We start from the raw sequence: 19,368 nt of genomic DNA on the forward strand, positions 1-19,368 counted from the left end.
CTGAATGAACGCTGATCAATTATTTACAGAGAAACTGAAGGTCAGGGGAGAAACCCTGAGAGACCCTTTGGCCCCAAAACAGACTCTTCTGAGCCACAAATCCACCGAGAAACCTGATGAGACGAGACGGATAGGACAACTGAAGGTAAAACCAAACTCCTTCAAACTTTAACACCCAGATCGTACGCTGAATGAGACATACTGGCACCGGATTGGCTGTTAGCAACAGTTTATTTTAATCTGAGTGGCATTTTAGTTTTACTTAGATTTAATCTGACGTCCATATTTCGAACAAGTGAAGCCAAATAATGAGACACTGAATCAGCTGCCTTCACTTCCTCTTCCTCTAAATGTACAAAAACAAAAGTCTCGGAAAAAAGACACTTTATGAAATCAACATTGTTACGACCTGTCAGGAGAGCTTTGATGGTTTGGATAAAACTGTTGTTTCCATATTGCAAAATAATTTAATGTTAAATTCAATTAAATGCCATTTATGAAAAATTAAAAGTCAGAGGACAATGTTTGACTAAACAATTACATGTCATTACTTATTATTAGTTAGTTAGATGAATTATTGAATTTTTATTTTTGTCTGAAATGTCAGTCATTTGTCGTGTCTGAGCTGTAGTTCAGCCTCCCTCCACTAGCTGGAGCTGTAGCTCTAGTTAATGTCTGCTGCCATAATGCTCTAAAGCTCTACTACCTGGATGTAAACAAGCACAGTTTACAGATTTTGTCTGGTAGCGCGGTGTGGTTTGTCAGTATGTTGATCTAAAAAATAGAGATAAAGTTTTATGTTGGCTGTGTCTGGTTAAACTGACATTTAACCACCAATCATTACAACACGAACATCCCAGAATGCTTTACAAAAAGATTAAGCCTAGACCACATTCTCTGTAATATTATTACCAAGGATTCAGCATCTACAGGAACCTAAAAGACAAGGGAGTTCGAACACTCGTGATTACATACAGTGTTAATGACATGCATTACTATGACGCTAATGCATTCATACTATCTTTTAGAGACTTTAGTTTTGATGAGCAGGCCTGCCTGCTGGGAGCATAGCGTTCTTAGGGCAGGTGTGATGGTACCTGACCATCAAGAGGTTTGTGATGGTACCTGACCATCAAGAGGTTTGTGGGGAAGCTCTGGAGTTTATCACTAAAAGAAAATCATGTTTGAATTCATATCAATATACTAAACTCATGAGGTCCCAAATTTTCCCTAATTATGTGTCATTGCTACATCCTTCCCTCAAACCATGTATTGTTAATTTTTATTACCGAAGCCTGTTAAATTCTTAAGGTGTCTCCACAATTTGCCTCACTTGAGGAGTAAGTGTGTTCTGAAAAATCTGGTACATTTTGTTTCTGATCTATAAATCATGAAGTGGCACAGTTTGGTTGAAGTCATGACTACATCTCAACATTATCTGCTCCAGGTGTTGATATTTGTTGACACAATTGTTCCAAAACACTGGTTCAGATTTAAACCATGAACTTTGACCCTCCATCTGCCATACAGAGCGAAAAGTTCCATGAATGGAGAGGTGTTTCCGGAAGGTTATCGTTAATGATTGAGGGGCTAATTGTGCAAAACATAGTCTACATCAGCAAAACACTGGCAGTACAAGGTGAACAAGCTTTTCCTGACTAATGAAAGTTTGCTTTCCTGTCTCTTTTACAGAAAGTCCCTCTACACACCAGAGTACCAGAGACATGGATAAGGCAACAGGATAGATAGATAGATAGATAGATAGATAGATAGATAGATAGATAGATAGATAGATAGATAGATAGATAGATAGATAGATAGATAGAATCCACAATGAGTGAGAAGACTTGAAACAGCTGCAGACGTTATGATGACGCCAGAGGAACCTGAGCCGATCAAGCCCCGCCAGAAATAACCTCCATCATGGGATTGAGCCGCGCCTCCAGTGTTGCTCCAGACATCAGTTTGGTGGCGGCGGTGGCAGTGAGCAACCATCCAAACTCATCTGGCACCCTGCCCACCTCGTCCCTCCCTCCGTCTTCCTGCAGCATCGACGAGTCCTACAAGTATGTCTTCCTGCCCGTCTGCTACTCGTTGACCTTCCTCTTCAGCCTCACCCTGAACTCGGTGGTGCTGCTGCGCTCCTGCCGGCGCCATGGCAGTGGCTGCTGTGGCGTCGTTGGTAGTGGAGGGCGACGTTGGAACACCTCACTTATCTACATGGTGAATCTCGCCACGACCGACCTGATGTATGGTCTGTCCCTGCCCTTTTTGGTGGCGAGCTACGTCTTGAGAGACCGCTGGGTGTTTGGGGACTTCATGTGCCGCCTCGTTCGATTCTTGTTTTACTTCAACCTCTACTGCTCCATCTTCTTTCTCACCTGCATTTCTGTGCACAGGTAGGAAATTCAGAAACACAACAGCCCATTGGGGAACTTGGTTATTGAAGTAACTATTAGCTGATACTTGTCTTAACATTGCTTTCAGATTTGGGACTTTCATAAACCAGATGTTACTCTGTTTTATCTTCATGGAAGCATCTGGTTGGGCTTACTTTGTTAGGCACACGGACTCCTGGAAGTAAAGCTACTTCTTTTCAGGGACAGAACCAAAACCTTCCAACAGGCCAGATGTTGAAACAAGACAATAATGCTATTGCTGATTCAGGTTGTTGGGTTCCCAAATTCAGAACCCAACAACAACTGCCTGACAACAGTGTGGCTTCAAGGAAAGGGAATTTTTTTTTAGTGCTTCTTGTTTAGATACATTAGCACCAATATGAAAATGTGAGCTAACTGAAATGGTCAATAGAAATAAAACACATGGAGGAGGCATTTAAGGCATCACTCATGAACAAACTGAATTAATGTAAAATCTAAATAGTTAACTAAAGCCATGTTCTTGATAATACTAAAACTTGAAGTCACACTTTGTTGTTCCTGTTCTCTCAAAAAATTGCTGCAAAAGCACTTTGCTGACAAAGTTAATTTTTGACCCATGCTTTTTGAACCTTGACTTGACTGAGAACCCAAACACTAACTAAGAGGCTCTCCTGACCATCAGCAGCAGGTGAAATGATGGGGACAGGGTCAGACTACCTTGTGGGTTTGGCTGTAGAGTTCACAACCCCAAAGTTGCTGACTTGTTTGCAGGATTGTTTCTGCACTCAATGATAGATACTTCAGCGGATGCGAGAGTTCAGAGGTGACAAAATAGCACATCATCTGTGACAAATTTCCAGTTGTTAGGTGACCTGCAGGTTTAGGGCCTGTGTCCATTAAGGGCATTTTCTACACTAAACCAATGCGATTCAGTCTTTTCAGTGCTTGGTGACCTAAGCACAAGAGCACAGTTTTCATTGTTGCTGTGCTCTCAGAGCTTTTTCTCAGTCCATTTTTCATTTTCTTCCTTTTACAGTCATTGTTGGATAGGATTTTAGGATAGCTTCTTCTGCTTCCTCTTTGTCTGTCCTCCATTTTATGATGGGGGGCAAGCAGCATAAATGACCACTACCGCCCCCTACTATGAACCTATCAGTTGCATAGTATTACCATATACTTATTAGTTTTCGTCAATACCGGTTATTGCAACAGCCCTAATACAGAGCAATTTAAAACAGACACACTGGTCACTAAAGGAAAGCAGAAGTGCTGTGGACCAACTTTTGTCACTTAACAACAGTAAGCGACATTGAGAATCGCGCTGCAATTTAGGTAATCGGTGCTGCCAGTGCAAAAAAAATGCAGTTAATGGACTCAGGCCCTTATACAGCAAATAAATTATGGATGCAATGCCTGTCTGCATATTTAGGGTTTAACCTGAAAAGATGCCAAACACCTGCACCAATGCATGAAGTCGGTGAACAGACATGTCAGTCATTTAACTTCCTCAAACAAGCTCCTGTCAAACTCTGATAGCACCTTAGGACTGTGTTGTCAGTCACTCCAACAGTTCGTAATTTCCACCATTTGTCCCACGTTGTTAAAAAAAGGTCTCAAGAGTGCAAGGAGGGTACATGTTCAAATTTTGCACAAATGTCTACTTAGACTCAAAGATGTAGTTCTCTATGGCCAAGGGTCAAAGCACTGTTGACTGTGTGATAGGAGTTTGACTGAAATTTAAATCTCCCCTGGCCCCATACCTGGCTTACCTGTATTGTTTTTTGCAAGAAGGGTCTATAAGTTACCAACTTTTGTTCTAGTTAAATCTAAGCAATAAGAAAGTGATGGTTTTAACTCACCCCTGGTTGTTTGTTCAAAGGTACCTGGGAATCTGCCATCCCATGAGGACTATCACTCTGAAGAGCAAGCGGGTGGTGAAGGGAACCTGTGCGTTGGTATGGGTGGTGGTCTTCATCCTCACCTGCCCCATCTTCAGGTTCGCCCAGACAGGGTACGTCCATCGAGGAGGGGGGCATCTTGAGACTGAAAATGGGCATGAAGGCAGGAACAGTACTGGACTTCGATTAGAGGACAAGGAAGGATACATGAACTGCTGGGACGACGCCATTGATAAGGAGTTTGCTGACTACGTGCCTTACGGCATCGTTCTCCACCTGCTGGGCTTCTTTGTGCCCTTTGTTATCATCGCCTGGTGCTACTCTCAGGTGGTCAGGACGATATTTCATACGCTGCGCTCCCCTCCCAGTTCAATAGAGGGCGTGGAGGACGGTCCGGTGGGAGATTGGGCAACAGAAGGAATCAGAGAACGGGAAAGAACCTCTGTCTCCATCTCTGGATCCCAGTACTCACACTACATCAGACGGCGACGGAAATCCATCAAAACCATTGTCACCATCACGCTGCTGTTTGCGCTCTGCTTCCTGCCGTTCCATGTGACTCGGACGCTGTTCCTGCTCCTGCGGCGGGGGCAGCTCGGCGGCTGCAACGCCATGAAGGCTGTGTCCATCTGCTACAAGGTCACCCGCCCACTGGCCTCCTGCAATGCCTGGCTCAACGCCCTCCTCTACTTCCTGACTGGGGATAAAGGCGCCCCCTGCTGCTGGCCTGTAGAACACAAAGTCCGCAGGGATCGCAGGAACGGATCACTCTGGTGGCCGCTGAAGATCCTGAAAAGAGAGGGCGTGGGAGAGGAAGACCAGGAGGCGACTGAGAAGGTTGAAAGGGAGGTGCACATGGAGAATGAGTCCAAGTCTTCAAGGGTCATCTTCTAGAAGGTTCTAGTGTGGTTAATAAAAAAACATGATTCACTGGGAAGTAAATCTAAAGCTAAAACAGGAAGTTGCTCAGGAGTGCTTGGAATGGGTTGACATTTTCTATGTAGAAGTCTGTATGCGATATCTTGGTTCTGATACCATCGATCTAAATTAAGAAGAAAGGATAAAAAATATTCCTTTAGAAAAAATCAGTGAAAGAAAACTCATTGATTCATTTGTATTCTGTGATTGTTTGGGGATGTTAAGAGTTAGTTGTTAAGCTGCCCAGCAGGTGGTGCTGCTTCTTCAGACGGTGCCATTAAAGTTGCAAAAGAGGACACTGGTGAGATGACATTATTGGAATATCTTCCTTTGTTGCTTAAACGATGGAAACCCATATTAACAAAATTAATGTACAGTTTTTCTTGGTTCCATGTATTAATGTAGAGACGGTTAACATCTCTACACAGATGTGATCCTGAATATGACGATTTGTGCAATTTTTTTTTATATTTCAGTCTTTTTTTACTATTATTTTTATTTGTTGGTGTTTTGAGGAGTTTGAAAATGTGCATTTGGATGGAAATAAACTTAAAAACTCTGAATGCTTAAAAAAATGCTTCCTCGTGCATCAGGAACACCTTAATCAAACAACAGGTAACATCTTGAATCAGATTGGATATTTGATGCAAGACTTTGTCCACCAAGGACGTTTATTTGCTCTGTCAGCACCTATTTTCTATACAGAAACAATGTAGCTCAGTGTTTTCAGTGTGCAAAAGTGCCCTCTGAGGTTTTCTTTATTAGTAAATAATATCACATTTCTAAACATATATTTAAAATAAAATATTAACACCAGAAGATAGTGAAGTGTAAAAAGTATGCAAACGTTTATTTTTGCCTTTTTTGACAGAAATCCTAAATGTCTTAAATTTTAGATCATATACATTAAGTCAGAAATGTATCCGACATAAGATGCAACAAAACATTTCATTTAAACATTATCAGGGTTTTAACGACACAAACGATTAGACCAGTAATCTTTTTAGAACTTTTAGTTGTACAGTGTCTTTGAGTTTCTGAAAAGCGCTATATAAATAAAATGTATTATTATTATTGTCATTATTCTAATTCCCGGGGAAAGACTAAGCTGTGAAAAGGCCACAGACATTTATTTTGGAAGAATCATTCGAAAATTTCAAAAGATTTCAAAAGAAAAGATTAAATAAAATAAAAAATGCACCCGAGAGGCTTAAATGGTAGTGACGCCTGTTTTAGAGACTGTATTTGTTAAAACTGTGTGCTTTTTTGTGCCCTTAGTCTAAAACCACAGACCTGACCTTTGACCCCTGTGATGTAGAATCCAACTCTGAATGCTGACTTTGTATTTTTTTTCCTTGATGTCAGCACGACGTCACTGCATCAGTCCTGAAACATGTAATCCGAAAGCGTTTTTAATAAGCTACACTCCTCTCAACATGAACCTTCATTGGCTTTTGAATGTATTTTCCAGAGGTCGACACTCTGCACGTTCCTGCTTCATATGATGTTGTTGTTGTTTGAGCTCAGGCCAGTCTGTGACGTCACTCCTCATTTCCTCATCTCATGTATTTTGATGTTTTGTGGAAGTATGTGGATTAAAGTGTATTGTTGACATCTGCTGTGTCTGCTTTCTAAAAATTGAAAAATGTGTCTTTGGTTCCAAACTCTTTGAAATCTATTGAAATACTGTTTGGGTAATATTTTAGACTCTACCAGATTTTAAATGGATGGTAATTTCTTAACTCCTCCCCCTCTACCTGCTCTCTGTGACTCTAAATGGACCATCATTTACTAAATGAACATCATGCTGTGTTGAGACCATAAACTCATGAGGAAATAAATAAGCTGAGGAGGAGGACCATTTTCTCGTATCCTTTTATATAGTATTCTCTTTCCTACTAGCGGAGTTCCCCCTGCTGGATACCACACTTAGAAAGAGATCAAAGCAAAAGAATGAGATCAAAGCTATAGAAACTGATCAAAGTGATAGAATGGGATCAAATCAATCGAATAAGATCAGAGCAATAGAGTGGGATCAAAGCAATAGAATGAGATCAAAGAAATAGAAATAGAATGGGATCATAGCATTGGAATGGGATCAAAGCCACAGAATCAGATCAAACCAATAGAATGGGATCAAAGCAATAGAATGGGATCAAAGCAATACAATTAGATCAAATCAGTAGGATTTGATCCAAGCAATAGGAAAGATCAACTCAATAGACTGTGATAAAAGCAATAGAAAGAGGTCAAAAAGATAGGAAAGATCAAAGCAATAGAATGAGATCAAATCAATAGACTGTGATAAAAGCAATAGAATGAGATCAAAATGATAGAACCAGAAGAGTCGCCCCCTGCTGGACATTTGAAAGAACACAGGTTTCTGGCACTTCTGGCTTCGTTTTCAGTCCTTGAGGCTATGCCCCTTCTTATACATGTCTGTGGTGGAGGTCCCTTGAGGCACTTGTTAAGCACTATCTTCATCAGCGCTGAAGAGGACAGCAGTGAGATGTTGCCAGTATTAATCGATAAAACTGGAACATGAAGAGTTTCAGAACCGTGTTCGTCTGTCTCTTTGTTTGCAGTCTTGTTTGTTTACAAATGTTTACAGTGTGTTATATGTCGTGACTCGTGACTGTAGGCGATGCTCCTCCATCACTCGATCAGCTCCCACTCTGAGTCACTGAGCAGCCTGTAATTGAGCCGTCTGTAGTTTTCAGGGTGAATCCGTCTCTGTCTCCACACCTCCTCGTACAGGCTGCGCACAGTCGCCGGGAGCGGAGGGAAGCCGGCGGTGCGAGCCAGAGTCTCGCAGTACTCCCACTGATCCTGCTCCATTACCAGCAGGTAGCGCTGCTCGACTCCCCGCGCCGTCTTCTCCTGCAGCTCTCGCTGGACCTCGTTCTCCATCTTGACCTGAGATGGCAACGTGACTGAGCCGTCCAACACCGCCAGAGCGAACTGGACCTGAGGAGATCAGATTTAAGAATAACTTAACTAGATCTTATAATTCATTACAATATTACATCCAAATCAGAACACTAAGCTCTGACAACCTCCCAGTTGAGCATGCTTTTCTGATATTTTAAACATCTCTTTTCTAAATCTCTGTTTGTTTGACAGCTCTTACTGTTGAGATCAGTGATGCTTGGCAAGAAGAATCAGGTGTTGAGTTATCTGAAGCCGTGTTCATGCTTTGTAAACAGCAGACGTCAGCTGAGCCAGGTTGAGGTTGTTCACTCTGTGCACTGTTCAAAATTCAGGTTGCACAGTCCTCCTCTTCTGTTTCACCACTGTGTGACCGATACAAAGCCTCAGGGAACACACTGTCTCACGCCTTCTGGTTCTGCCCTTCATGAACTGGTTTCTTGTCCAATGGTGTGACAAAGACTAAGGAATTAATTATTGATTTTAGGAAAACCTATTCTAGTCAGAAAGCCAGCATCATTCATGGAGAGGGGGCACAAACTCTGAGGCCTATCTAGTGGATCTGGAAGTCTGACTCTTCTAATGTTAATCATACAGCGATCGTTTGGTCTGCTGCTGACAGAGAGTCTCTTAATCCACCATGACACGACATCATTGATAGATTTCGCCCCACTCTTGGCTCCTCATCTCCCTGATCGTCCTCACACTCTTCTACACTGTGTGCTCTGTCTCTGGTTGACGTAACTATGCACATTGCCTTTCTATGGGTGCATTTGTTTTTAAAGCTTTCTTTAATATAGAAACCCAGGGTGTCATCGGCATAGTGGTTTAAGCATGCGCCCTATATATAGAGGCTATCGCCTTCGTCTCAGCAGTGGCTGGTTGTATACCAGGCTTCGACCCTTTGCTGAACGTCATCCCCATTCTCTCTGCTCCCCACGTTTCCTGTTTCGCTTCAGCTGTCCTATCATGTAAAGATGAAAATGCCGAAAAATATAACTTAAAAAAAAAGAAGCAATAATCTAGTGTGTATTTTTTTTTCTTCTGACATACACATAAAAAAGTTATGAAAGATTACAACGCTGAGCGAGGGGGAAATAATACATAGAAATGTGAGATATTTAAAAAATAACCAATAACCACCCAATAGTTTTGGAGATTATCATAAATTTGTAGGACAAGCTCCTAATTTTGGTGGTTTTGGTCACAAATGTTGTCTTGATTCAGTAACCTTCCATAAAACGACCTGTTCCTCACTCACTGGACGAGCGTCCCTCCTCTCACCTTCGTCTCACTGAGCTCACCTGGCAGTCAAAGTTTGGGAAGGGACAGATGATCTTGCAGATGCCGATGAAGAAGAGTGAGGGGAAGGCAGGAGGCATCAGGAAGCGGTACAGCGGAGACACCATGTAGTCTTGGATCTCCAGACCCAGCTGGGCCGCGTCCAGGAACGGGTACCTGAAGTTGTACCCGGTGCAGAACATCAGGACGTCAGCTGGGCTCTGTGAGCCATCCTGGAACAGGTAGCTCTCATTTAAACATGCAGGTAGTAATTTTATAACAGTCACAGTTTTCTCTGAGGCACTGGAGGTTAAGTAGGTTTTACATCTGTGAGTCATCACATCACAGCATCGTCTGCATACTGACACACTCAAGATTAATAAACAGAAACCAAACTATATATTCAAGCAGGTAGAATTCAGTCACCTGAAAGCGAATGCTGCCGTCCTCGTCGACTGCCACCACTGGACTGGACTGATGAATCCGAGGAGGAAGAGGGAAGGTTAAACGAGGACGACCATGACTCAAAGTCACCTGAAAGAAAGAGAGGGATACTGCTGTGAAGACTTTTAGCTGGTTCCAGATTCCATCACACATGGTCTCTTTGACATGAATGAAATCATAATTTTTTATTCATATATAACCAGACTTAAAGAGCTGATCTAGAGCATGTTCTCTGTTATATTTTTCACAGAGACACTTCCTCCACTCGGTTCCCCAATAAAGAGACCCAGCTGACCGGGATCCCCTATGGGTAATACACCTACTATTAACAAGTACAGCCATACTTTAAAAAACCTGAACTATCCCTTTAAGTGACACTCTTGTGTAAGGTAGAGCTGCAGGTGTGTTGTTTGATACCTGAGCACCAACGTTGGCTAGTTCAATGGAGATGTCCAATCCTGAAGCTTTAGCTCCGAGAACCACCACGGACTGACCTGAGTAAGGCTCAGGAAACCTGTATGCATGACTGTGGAGCACCTTTCCTATTAGGAGAGATACAAGGGGAAGCAGGCTTCACTCAAACACAGAGACAAGACCAAATGATTAGCTTAGCATAAAGACAAAAAAACAGTAGCACAGATTGTGGTAAAGTCACTTTTTGTTGATGGAGTCTGGTGAATCCGAAGAGAGCGATGTAAAGGCTTCTGAATCTTTTTTTAATTCATTTTTGTCATTAAAGCCGTAAAATAAGTAAAATAATTCAATAAATTAAACAGGCATGTTTATTGATAATGTTGAGTGTACCTTTAAAGTTCTCTATGCCTGGTATGTTGGGGATGTGAGGATCCGAGTAGTGCCTTCAAGACAAAGAATATTCAAAGTTGCAACACCAAAACAAAAATTTTCAAACTGTGACCAAAAATAAATAATGGAAATTAGTTTAGAAGCTAATTGAAATTAATAAAAGATGAAAAGGAGTAAAATAATAAATGATCTCTCATATCTCACCCCGAGCAGACAAAGATCGAGTCAAAGGTCTCTGTTTTCTGATGACCTGATGAGTCGTATGATGTCACGTCCCACGTCGTCCTAGTCACCTTGCCTCCTTTTGTTACAACAACGGGTTTCACGTTTTCCACTACTGTGTTAAACTGAAACACATACAAACATAACTGAAGTCCCAACAACTGCAGTTCCTCAAGTGCCCACTAGAGGTCTCCAAAGGTGAGTCAATCCCCATAAAGCCCCTTGTTAAAATGTAATCTTGATGAGATTTACTGCATAGTCGCCATGGAAAAGGGAGGCAAAGGTGGGGGATGAGAGACACATGGGGGGAGTCTCTGCACTTTCAATTTTGGTATTTGTAGTTTTTCAGTAGTTAATTTGTTTTTGTTTTCATTTTTAATAACTAAGGATTTTTAGTTGGTCTTTATTGTAAGTAAAAACACAAACACTAAAAAAACTAAACCAATTCTGAAGTCCTAAAAAACTGCAGTTCCTTGAGTGTACACTAGACGCTGTCTCCAAATGTGAGTTTATCCCAAAAGAGCCAGGACCAGTTATTTTCAGTTACGTGAAATGTGCATGTTTGCTGCTCTCTCACTGGAGATTTGGGAGAAAGAAAGTTTAGGATCAAATAGAATCTCACTCTGAGACTCTGAGAGGAAGACGAGGGTTAACCAGATGCTAGCCAGATAACTATTTACTAACCCCTCATTATCCAGCGCCACTCTCTCCATCCTATGTCACTTCTGGCTCCAGAAAACCAATATGGCGGTGGCTAAATGCCAAAATGGGGCTTCATTTATGCAGTGATGAAGCTAGTGGGTGACGTTATGTTGTCTATGCCCTGTATTCACAGTCTGTAGATGACTCGCAGGTTGACTCACCCTGATGTGAGGCCGGATGTCGTGGCTGTCGCAGTACCTCTCCAGGTATCTTTGGACCTCCTGGTGGGGCAGGAAGCTGCTCAGCTGGGGGTCAAAGGGGAAATCAGGAAACATCATCACCTCCTTGGGAAGGTTGGTTCTATGGGGAGATCAAATTACAACAAACATTTGATTAACTCTTTGTTTTATTAAAGCAAGTTTGTAATCAAGGAAAGTTATTGCCACTGCCTGCATCTTACCTGAGGTTTCTGTACATGCTGCTGTGTATCGGCAGCCCATTGTCGTACCTCCCGACCCGTTCGTCGTAACACCAGGTGCCTCCGATGTTCTCTGTGAGCTCAAAAACCACTGGGGGGGCAAAGTGGTTCAGGCGGGACAGGATGTGTCTGGCAGCACAGAGCCCTGCAGCTCCGGCACCGACCACCGCCACTCTCTGCAACATCGTCTATATCCTGAGAGAGAGAGCAACGCTGGGGGTTTATTCTGACACTAACAAGAAGTGTGTGTGTCCTGTCCTGCAGCAGAGAACTCCACATTAAATATATATATAAAAATACAGCACATTGTAGTTCCAAATGTAGGCGTCAGTCATCACTCGAAAAATCTAAAGCAAAAAACAAATAAACAAGCTCTGAGATGCAAATCTGTTTTCAGTTTCTGATTTTTGTGGAAATACAGGATGAGCAGAAAGTGATTATTTTAAAGAAAGTATACCAAGTATAGCTATTATTGTTGGACACCACAAGTATGTATGTCAATATTTGTTAATCCTGTGAATAGACCAAATGTTTGGCTGTAAAGGAAATATAAAGGGTGGGAAAGTTGGTTTTATTCCTTTGTTGTCTTTCATTAATGTTATTTTAATATATTTTTGTGCTGATACATATGGAAGAGGATGTAGGCCTCTGAAAATAAATTTTGGTTTTTTGGTTTTGGTATTTTTTTAAATTAAATTAAATTTAAAATCCCCCAAAGAAGTCAACATTTTGGAGTGGTTGCAAAAAAAAAAAATTGAAAGATGTAATGTTTTTAATTATTATTTTCAATTCTGACATGAAAGTCAAATTTTATTTCAGACCTTTTTCTTAGAATTAAATAGAATTATACACACCTCAAATATATTTTCTGTTTTTTTTGCCCTCGTTCAAAGTACTCACAATTTGATTCAGAAAGTTAAAATATAATAAAACATAAAGGACTTCACAGATTACACACACACACGGAAGGTCTGTACTTCAGTCAATGTACTCTGCTCAGTTCCTATGGACTGTTCACATTTACCTGAAGCAACAGGTATAATCTGGACTTTGACCAGTTGAGACTGAACGTTGTTAAAGTTAAATTACAATTTGACAAACAGTTCTTAAAATATCACAATAAAACAAACCACGAGCTACGTTTTCAGTTTACAGGGTCTTAATCTCGAAGGTCAGTCAATTTTACAAAAAAGTAAACACAACACTAACAAGACACTGATGAAATCATAATCTTCATTCAATAGAAGCAACACACTGCGCATGTCCGCTCAGAGAACGACTGCTAACGTTGTCTTGCTAGCTGTGTAGCCCGTTAAACGACACTTTGACATGAAAATACTGGATTTATCAGATCTATTAATAACAACGTGTTACCGTAGTGCCTCCTTCCGTACTCGTTCCGGTTTCCTAACTGTCTGCTGCGGAAATTAACGAAACATCGCTGGAAGTTGGCCTGATCGGTGTAATCTGCTGTGGGACACGATTCACGTTATAACACCTTTACATTGAAGACACAACGAGAATGGTGTACTGAAGATAACAGTTCAGTGTTCACATTGTTCCGGTAGACGTCACAAAGTGACTTCCCTTGAGAATCCTTCAAAATAAAAGCGTTGCAAACACTTTCTTTTTTGTTTTTTAACTAAATATTTTATATGCTGTGATTTTTTGTTTCTGTTTTTTTTAAAGTTAGTATTAGTACTAGGTGTTTTCTAAAAATAGAAATAAACCATGGAGGAAAAAATTGATTTTTTAAAAGAAATATATTTTTTATTGATGATACTAAATAATGATTTGAGAAAATAATACACAAGTACATGCTCAAAATGATACAATAATCACAGAATTTGTTATAAGATTAACAGACAAGTTTGGTAAGCAATCAGCAAATACAAAAATAGATGTTTAAATTCTACTTTGTCTCTTTATTTAGCAGACGCTTTAGCTTTCTGAAATTACTACTTTTGTTGTCATGTGAAACAGACAAACTGTATGAGGAAACAAAACATAAAAGCTTCAGATTGAAATATTGTATTAAAAAAGAGAGAATGAAGTAGAAGCAGACATGTTTCTGAATTAAGTCTTATACGAATAAAATAGTTTTTAATATTTTCTCAGCAGCTGTTTTGTCTCTACCTCTAAGGATCCACACAGAAGAGTCAGAATATTATTGTATTATTTCATTTCATTTTTTTTGTATCCTTTCAGTAAACTTACATCATTCAACCAAAATTTCTTCCAGGGGGGCTGGCGGGAAAAATCCGAGATGAAGTCGGGGTGGAAATATTAGCTGTTTGTGTTCCCTGAACATTTTGTTAAGTGTTCAGGAGTTGTGGGCATGTGTGAAAAAGCAGCTATAAACTGACTGTAACTGCAGCTATGTGGACACATTATCTCTGGACCGAGATTTATCAGTGTTGGTTTAAAGTTCAGCTGATCTGACAGAGCTCAGACTGAGTTTGTCATCTAGCTCCAAAATGTCCCACTCAGTGCAAACTCTGGTCGTCAATCTTTAATCAGCATCCTGTTCAAACAACGTAAAGCAAGAAAGAAAACAAACACCACGCTGAAGTGTCTCAACCATCACTTTCAGCATCAGAGCTCTATAAATATTCCTATGTACAGTCCTCCTGCCACCCCTGCAGTGATATCATCACTTGGTGGCAGCGTTCCCGTGCGGTGGCGGCTGCTGCTGGGGCTGCTGCTGCTCGGCGAGGGCCTGCTGCAGCCGGGTGCGTTTCCTGGAGTAGTGCTGCCAGTGCAGCAGCTGCTGCTCGTCGATGAACTTGGCGCACTGAGCGTTCACCAGCTCCTTCCTGAAGTGTTCATACTGCAGCAGCTCTAGCATGTGCAGGCAGTGAGGATACCTGAGAGAGAGAGAGAGAGAGAGAGAGAGAGAGAGAGAGAGAGAGAGAGAGAGAGAGAGAGAGAGAGAGAGAGAGAGAGAGAGAGAGAGAGAGAGAGAGACAGACAGAGAGACAGACAGAGAGAGAGAGAGAGAGAGAGAGACAGACAGAGAGACAGACAGAGAGAGAGAGAGAAGGGTGGTGAGCTTCCTTTTTAAGAGGACTTTCAACTTGAGCCCTAGTTTTACATATTTCAAGGGGATCCTGTCTTTCCCTCTCTCCTCTCTCTCTGCCTGTCACTTACTTTAACTCTTTCTGTCCCTTTAAAGTTCTTAACCATAGACCTTTCTGGAGTCCCTGAGCTCCCTTGTCTCGTAGGTTCCTCTGCCATAGACTGCCTGCTGCTGTGGACGTGCCAGACTCCAGCTGCTACAACTACTATTCACCGTCTCACCACTATCATATCTCTCTCTTCATCTCCCTCTATCCCTCTCTCCAACATGGTCTCAGCAGATGTGTGTCTAACATGAGCCTAGTCTTGCTGGAAGTTTCTGCCTGTTAAAGGAAGTTTGTCCTTGCCACTGTAACTTGCTAGATGCTGCAAAGTGCTCTACTCATGGTGGATTGAGATGACATCAGACTGAGTCCTGTTTGTAAGATGGGACTGGATCTTATCCTGTCTTGATGTACCAGTAACCACATACACAACAATTCAAACATGCTGATCTTTACAGCAGAAATAAACATGTTTAAAGCCTGGTACAAAAAAACGAGTGTAGTCTGAATAGATCATTTCTATAGGCAATTTCGAGGCTATGAAGATTACGTGTTTATCATTATGAGAGGCACAGCTGACTTGATTGACAGGCGGGAACACTGTAGCTGTTGGCTAGGAGGCTCAAAGCCCGCCTCTTTACCTCACACTAGCTCAAATGCAGTTAGGTTGAGTTTAGCATTTCCAATATGGCACCCGCCGACGATTGGCTTCAAAACAGCGCTTCAGAAACAGATAGGTGACATCAAGGATGCTACGTCCATTATTTATACAGTCTATGGTTATTTAATGATGTTGACATATAATAACACAAACAACAACTCCTATCTCCAGCAAAGTGAAATCCCTGTTTTTCAGAGCCTAGTGGCTTTGAAGAAAGCGATACAACAGCTGTTTGTAGACTTACTTGAGGAACTTGGCGTACTCGGGCTCTTTCCAATACAGCAGATATTTCAGGTAGTTGATGAACGGTCTCTCTCTGAGGACACCTCTCTGAGCCAGAACTGAAGACACAAAGCAGAAAGTCATAATCTTTAACTCTCTATTCATTAACATTAGAAATATCAGGGCTGTTTTTTTGCGGTCCCTTACAGTTCAGGTAGTTCGGGTTGGCCAAACACTGAATGAACTCCAGCTCGGACTGGAAACGATTCCTGGCCTGCTCCTCTGGAAGGAAACACAGCAAACCAAAGGTTTAACGTCAAAATAATGTCCAGCAACAACATGATGGTGAAACTTTGATTCTGTGTGAGGAGGTCACGGTGTTTTTGAAGATGCTGATTTATCAGACAGTGATTCAGAAACTGTTTCACGCAAATCTGGTTCACCTCTTTCTGCTTTTCACGTGTAATAAAAAAGTCTAAAATCGTCTCTAGACATCATTAAGAGTCTCTTTTTTTATTTTGCATAATGTATAGCCTTTTATAGTAAGTCCTTTTGACTGTTTACACAGCTAAATGAGATACTGCACTAAACCCCATTCAAATATGCAGCAGTTTAAATCTGTGCTACCAGCCCAGTCACAAGCATGTACGAATCATTTACCCCAGGGGCGTCAAAATCATTTCAGTTCAGGGGCCATATACAGCCCAAGCTGATCTGAAGTGGGCCGGACCAGTAAAATCATAACATAATAACCTATGAATAACGACAACTCTAAATTTTTCCCTTTGTTTTAGTGCAAGAAAGTACAAGTACATTCTGAAAATGTTCACATTTAATGGACTATCGTTGAACAGAAACAGCTGTTGTAAGTTTTGCCATGATGAGTCTCATAGTGGGCTGAATATTTTACTCTTTAAGCCCCGAAACCTGCTGCGAACACACCAAACATACAGGTTACCCATTCACCTGACACACAGTGTGTAATGTTTACTGCAAAAGAACAGAGATTATAATAATGAAGAATGTAAAGTTGACTATTTTGGACCCCTCAACTCCAACATGAACATTTTGCTTGCTGGACAGTGTTGTATGCAGGGGTGTAGTGCTAGTGTTAGTAGTTAGTGGATCATCTTATAGTGCTCTAAAAATTCTTAATGAATCTCAACCGGAAAATGCAAACACCAAGTCTTCTATTTTTTCACTTTGAGAAAAAAGTTCTGGTGCGCTCCGTCAGCACTAAGATTATATGCGACCCCCAGAGGACTAATTTGAAATAGTTGTTACTTTTATTGAAAAGCTGCAGTTAATGTCTTCTCTGTAATTCTTTCACTTTGCAAAGTCGCTCCGCGGGCCGGGTTGGAACCTCTGGCAGGCCGGTTTTGGGCCGCAGGCCGCATGTTTGACACACCTGATTTACCCAAATACCTGATTACATTTGTTAATTAATAAGTCGCCGATGCGAAGATTGGGTCTCATACTGTTCATAAAACTGTTGAAGTCATGCTCAAACACTTGATTTCGTCGAGAAATAAGGCTTTTCTTAACTTCGAGCAGTCGCACAGTGTCAGTAACAGTTCAAAATTAACTGGTCAAAATGACACTGACTAAACATCAATGTAACAATATCCAGATTTTAACCTATGTTAGTATGTGAAAAATCCTAATGTGTAAAGTAATATATCAATAAATATGTTGAACAAACACTACGACACTAGACGAACCAGACTCCATTTATGAACCATCTCGACCTCTGAGGTCATCAGGTACTGGTCTGCTTTCAGTCCCGAGAGTCAGAACGAAACATGATGAAGCAGCGTTTAGTCATGATGCTCCACATATCTGGAACACACTCCCTGAAAGCTGCAGGTCTGCTCCAACTCTCACCTCTTTTAAATAAAAGACTAAGATATTTTTATTCGCAACTGCCTTCCTATCTTAGCTTATTTTAACTCGCTTTAAATGCAAATTGTAATTTTATGGTTTAATATATTACTAACTTTCCTTTTCTTTTCTGTTTTATTATATTTGTCATTTTAATTTTGTTATTTTATGCTTGTCTGGATGTTTCCAATGCTTTTCATGTTTGAATGTAAAGCACATTGCCCTCGTGTATGAAATGTGCTACACAAATAAAGTTGCCATGCCTAAAAATCGGACGATCTTTACACCGTCATAAACATATGTATAAACTGTATAAATAAATGTCATAAAGTGTAAGACGGCTGTTTTTTATCACCTACATTTACAAATTCAACTAATAATAAAACACCTGATCGAAATATTCGTTCCCCGAACAATACAAGTCAGCCTTAAACATACAGGAATGGAAACAAATCCAAACAAAATCCATCCTATCGTTCACAACACTCAAACAAAGTACAGTTCAGAGTTATATGAATGGAGTTTGGCGCTCGTCACGTCGGAGTAATGTGAGCGAGACAAATCACGAATATCAGTCACAAACCTGTTTCCATGACGACGGCTTGGCTACACTCCTGTCCTGGCAACAGAAGGCAGACTATATCAAGATAAACAAGTTCACCGTGTAGCTCAAAGAATCACTTTCAAGGATCTCTCTTTGTTGCTGTAGAAATTTCCCCGTCAACAGTGGGAAGCCATGTTTACCGGAAAACGACTTACTCTCCGACCATTTACGTCACTTTACGGCACCTGCTGTTCACACTATTACCGCCAGAGGGAGACATTTGCCAACACGTTTCTGACATTGAGACTCTACAAATCGACATCACATACATTTGTTATTGATTTTACTGCAGATTTAACCACATGCTATAAAAGATCAAACAAAAATAAATAGGTAAATAACACACCTGTTCGTTTGGGCACATCATATGTTTTGATCAAGCGGCAACCTCCGGTCTAAAAATATGAGTTCAATGCGGAAGTGCTAAAAACTGCAGTTCATCGAGGATCCACTTGAGGCTGGCTCCAGAAGTACCCGAAAACACATACACACCAATTCAAAAAATTGGGGGTGATTTTTCTAACACGGCAATTTCAAAGATATTAAGATTACAAGTCTTCAAATGAGAGGCACAGCTGACTTGACTGACAGGCGGGAACATTGTAGCTGTTGGCTAGGAGGCTCAAAGCCCACCTCTTTACATCACAATCACTCGACAGCAGCAACATGGCTCCTGCCGACAATTGGCCCCCTGTAGCCAAAACAGTGCTACAGGGTACAGATGGGTGATGTCTACATCCATATTTTATACAGTCTATGGTTTTGATGAAGAAATAGATGTATTATGAATACCATAAATTACCATTTAGCCCATCTAATAGTGATATCATATCCAAATGTCCTTTTTACAACCATTTCACCATGCTGAGGTGTAGAGACACA

General features: G+C 41.1%; 3 protein-coding genes across 4 annotated transcripts; 1 reads left to right on the forward strand and 2 right to left on the reverse strand.

Moving 5' to 3' along the window:
- The first annotated feature begins 1,808 nt into the window (after positions 1-1,808).
- On the forward strand, positions 1,809-7,008 carry LOC117812581 (P2Y purinoceptor 3). Its single transcript, XM_034683456.1, has 2 exons — positions 1,809-2,399; positions 4,261-7,008. The coding sequence occupies exons 1-2, from the start codon at positions 1,924-1,926 to the stop codon at positions 5,171-5,173; spliced, it is 1,389 nt and encodes a 462-aa protein (XP_034539347.1). The 5' UTR covers positions 1,809-1,923; the 3' UTR covers positions 5,174-7,008.
- Positions 6,022-13,661, reverse strand: LOC117812582 (flavin-containing monooxygenase FMO GS-OX4). 2 transcript variants are annotated; one of them, XM_034683457.1, is made up of 9 exons: positions 13,371-13,661; positions 11,979-12,191; positions 11,740-11,878; positions 10,859-11,001; positions 10,655-10,707; positions 10,268-10,392; positions 9,833-9,940; positions 9,430-9,639; positions 6,022-8,164 (listed from the first exon to the last, which is right to left on the reverse strand). In XM_034683457.1, exons 2-9 carry the CDS (start codon positions 12,179-12,181, stop codon positions 7,853-7,855), a joined length of 1,293 nt encoding a protein of 430 aa, XP_034539348.1. In that variant the 5' UTR covers positions 12,182-12,191; positions 13,371-13,661; the 3' UTR covers positions 6,022-7,852. The 2 variants fall into 2 exon arrangements, with proteins under 2 accessions (XP_034539348.1, XP_034539349.1); XM_034683458.1 differs by lacking the exon at positions 13,371-13,661 and adding an exon at positions 13,206-13,337.
- Positions 13,662-14,161: 500 nt separating this feature from the next.
- med31 (mediator complex subunit 31) lies at positions 14,162-18,655 on the reverse strand. Its single transcript, XM_034683459.1, has 4 exons — positions 18,466-18,655; positions 16,209-16,283; positions 16,024-16,120; positions 14,162-14,863 (listed from the first exon to the last, which is right to left on the reverse strand). Exons 1-4 carry the CDS (start codon positions 18,473-18,475, stop codon positions 14,650-14,652), a joined length of 396 nt encoding a protein of 131 aa, XP_034539350.1. The 5' UTR covers positions 18,476-18,655; the 3' UTR covers positions 14,162-14,649.
- Positions 18,656-19,368: the final 713 nt, after the last annotated feature.

The sequence above is a fragment of the Notolabrus celidotus genome, chromosome 5, assembly GCF_009762535.1.
Source record: "Notolabrus celidotus isolate fNotCel1 chromosome 5, fNotCel1.pri, whole genome shotgun sequence".
Classification (NCBI taxonomy): domain Eukaryota; kingdom Metazoa; phylum Chordata; class Actinopteri; order Labriformes; family Labridae; genus Notolabrus; species Notolabrus celidotus.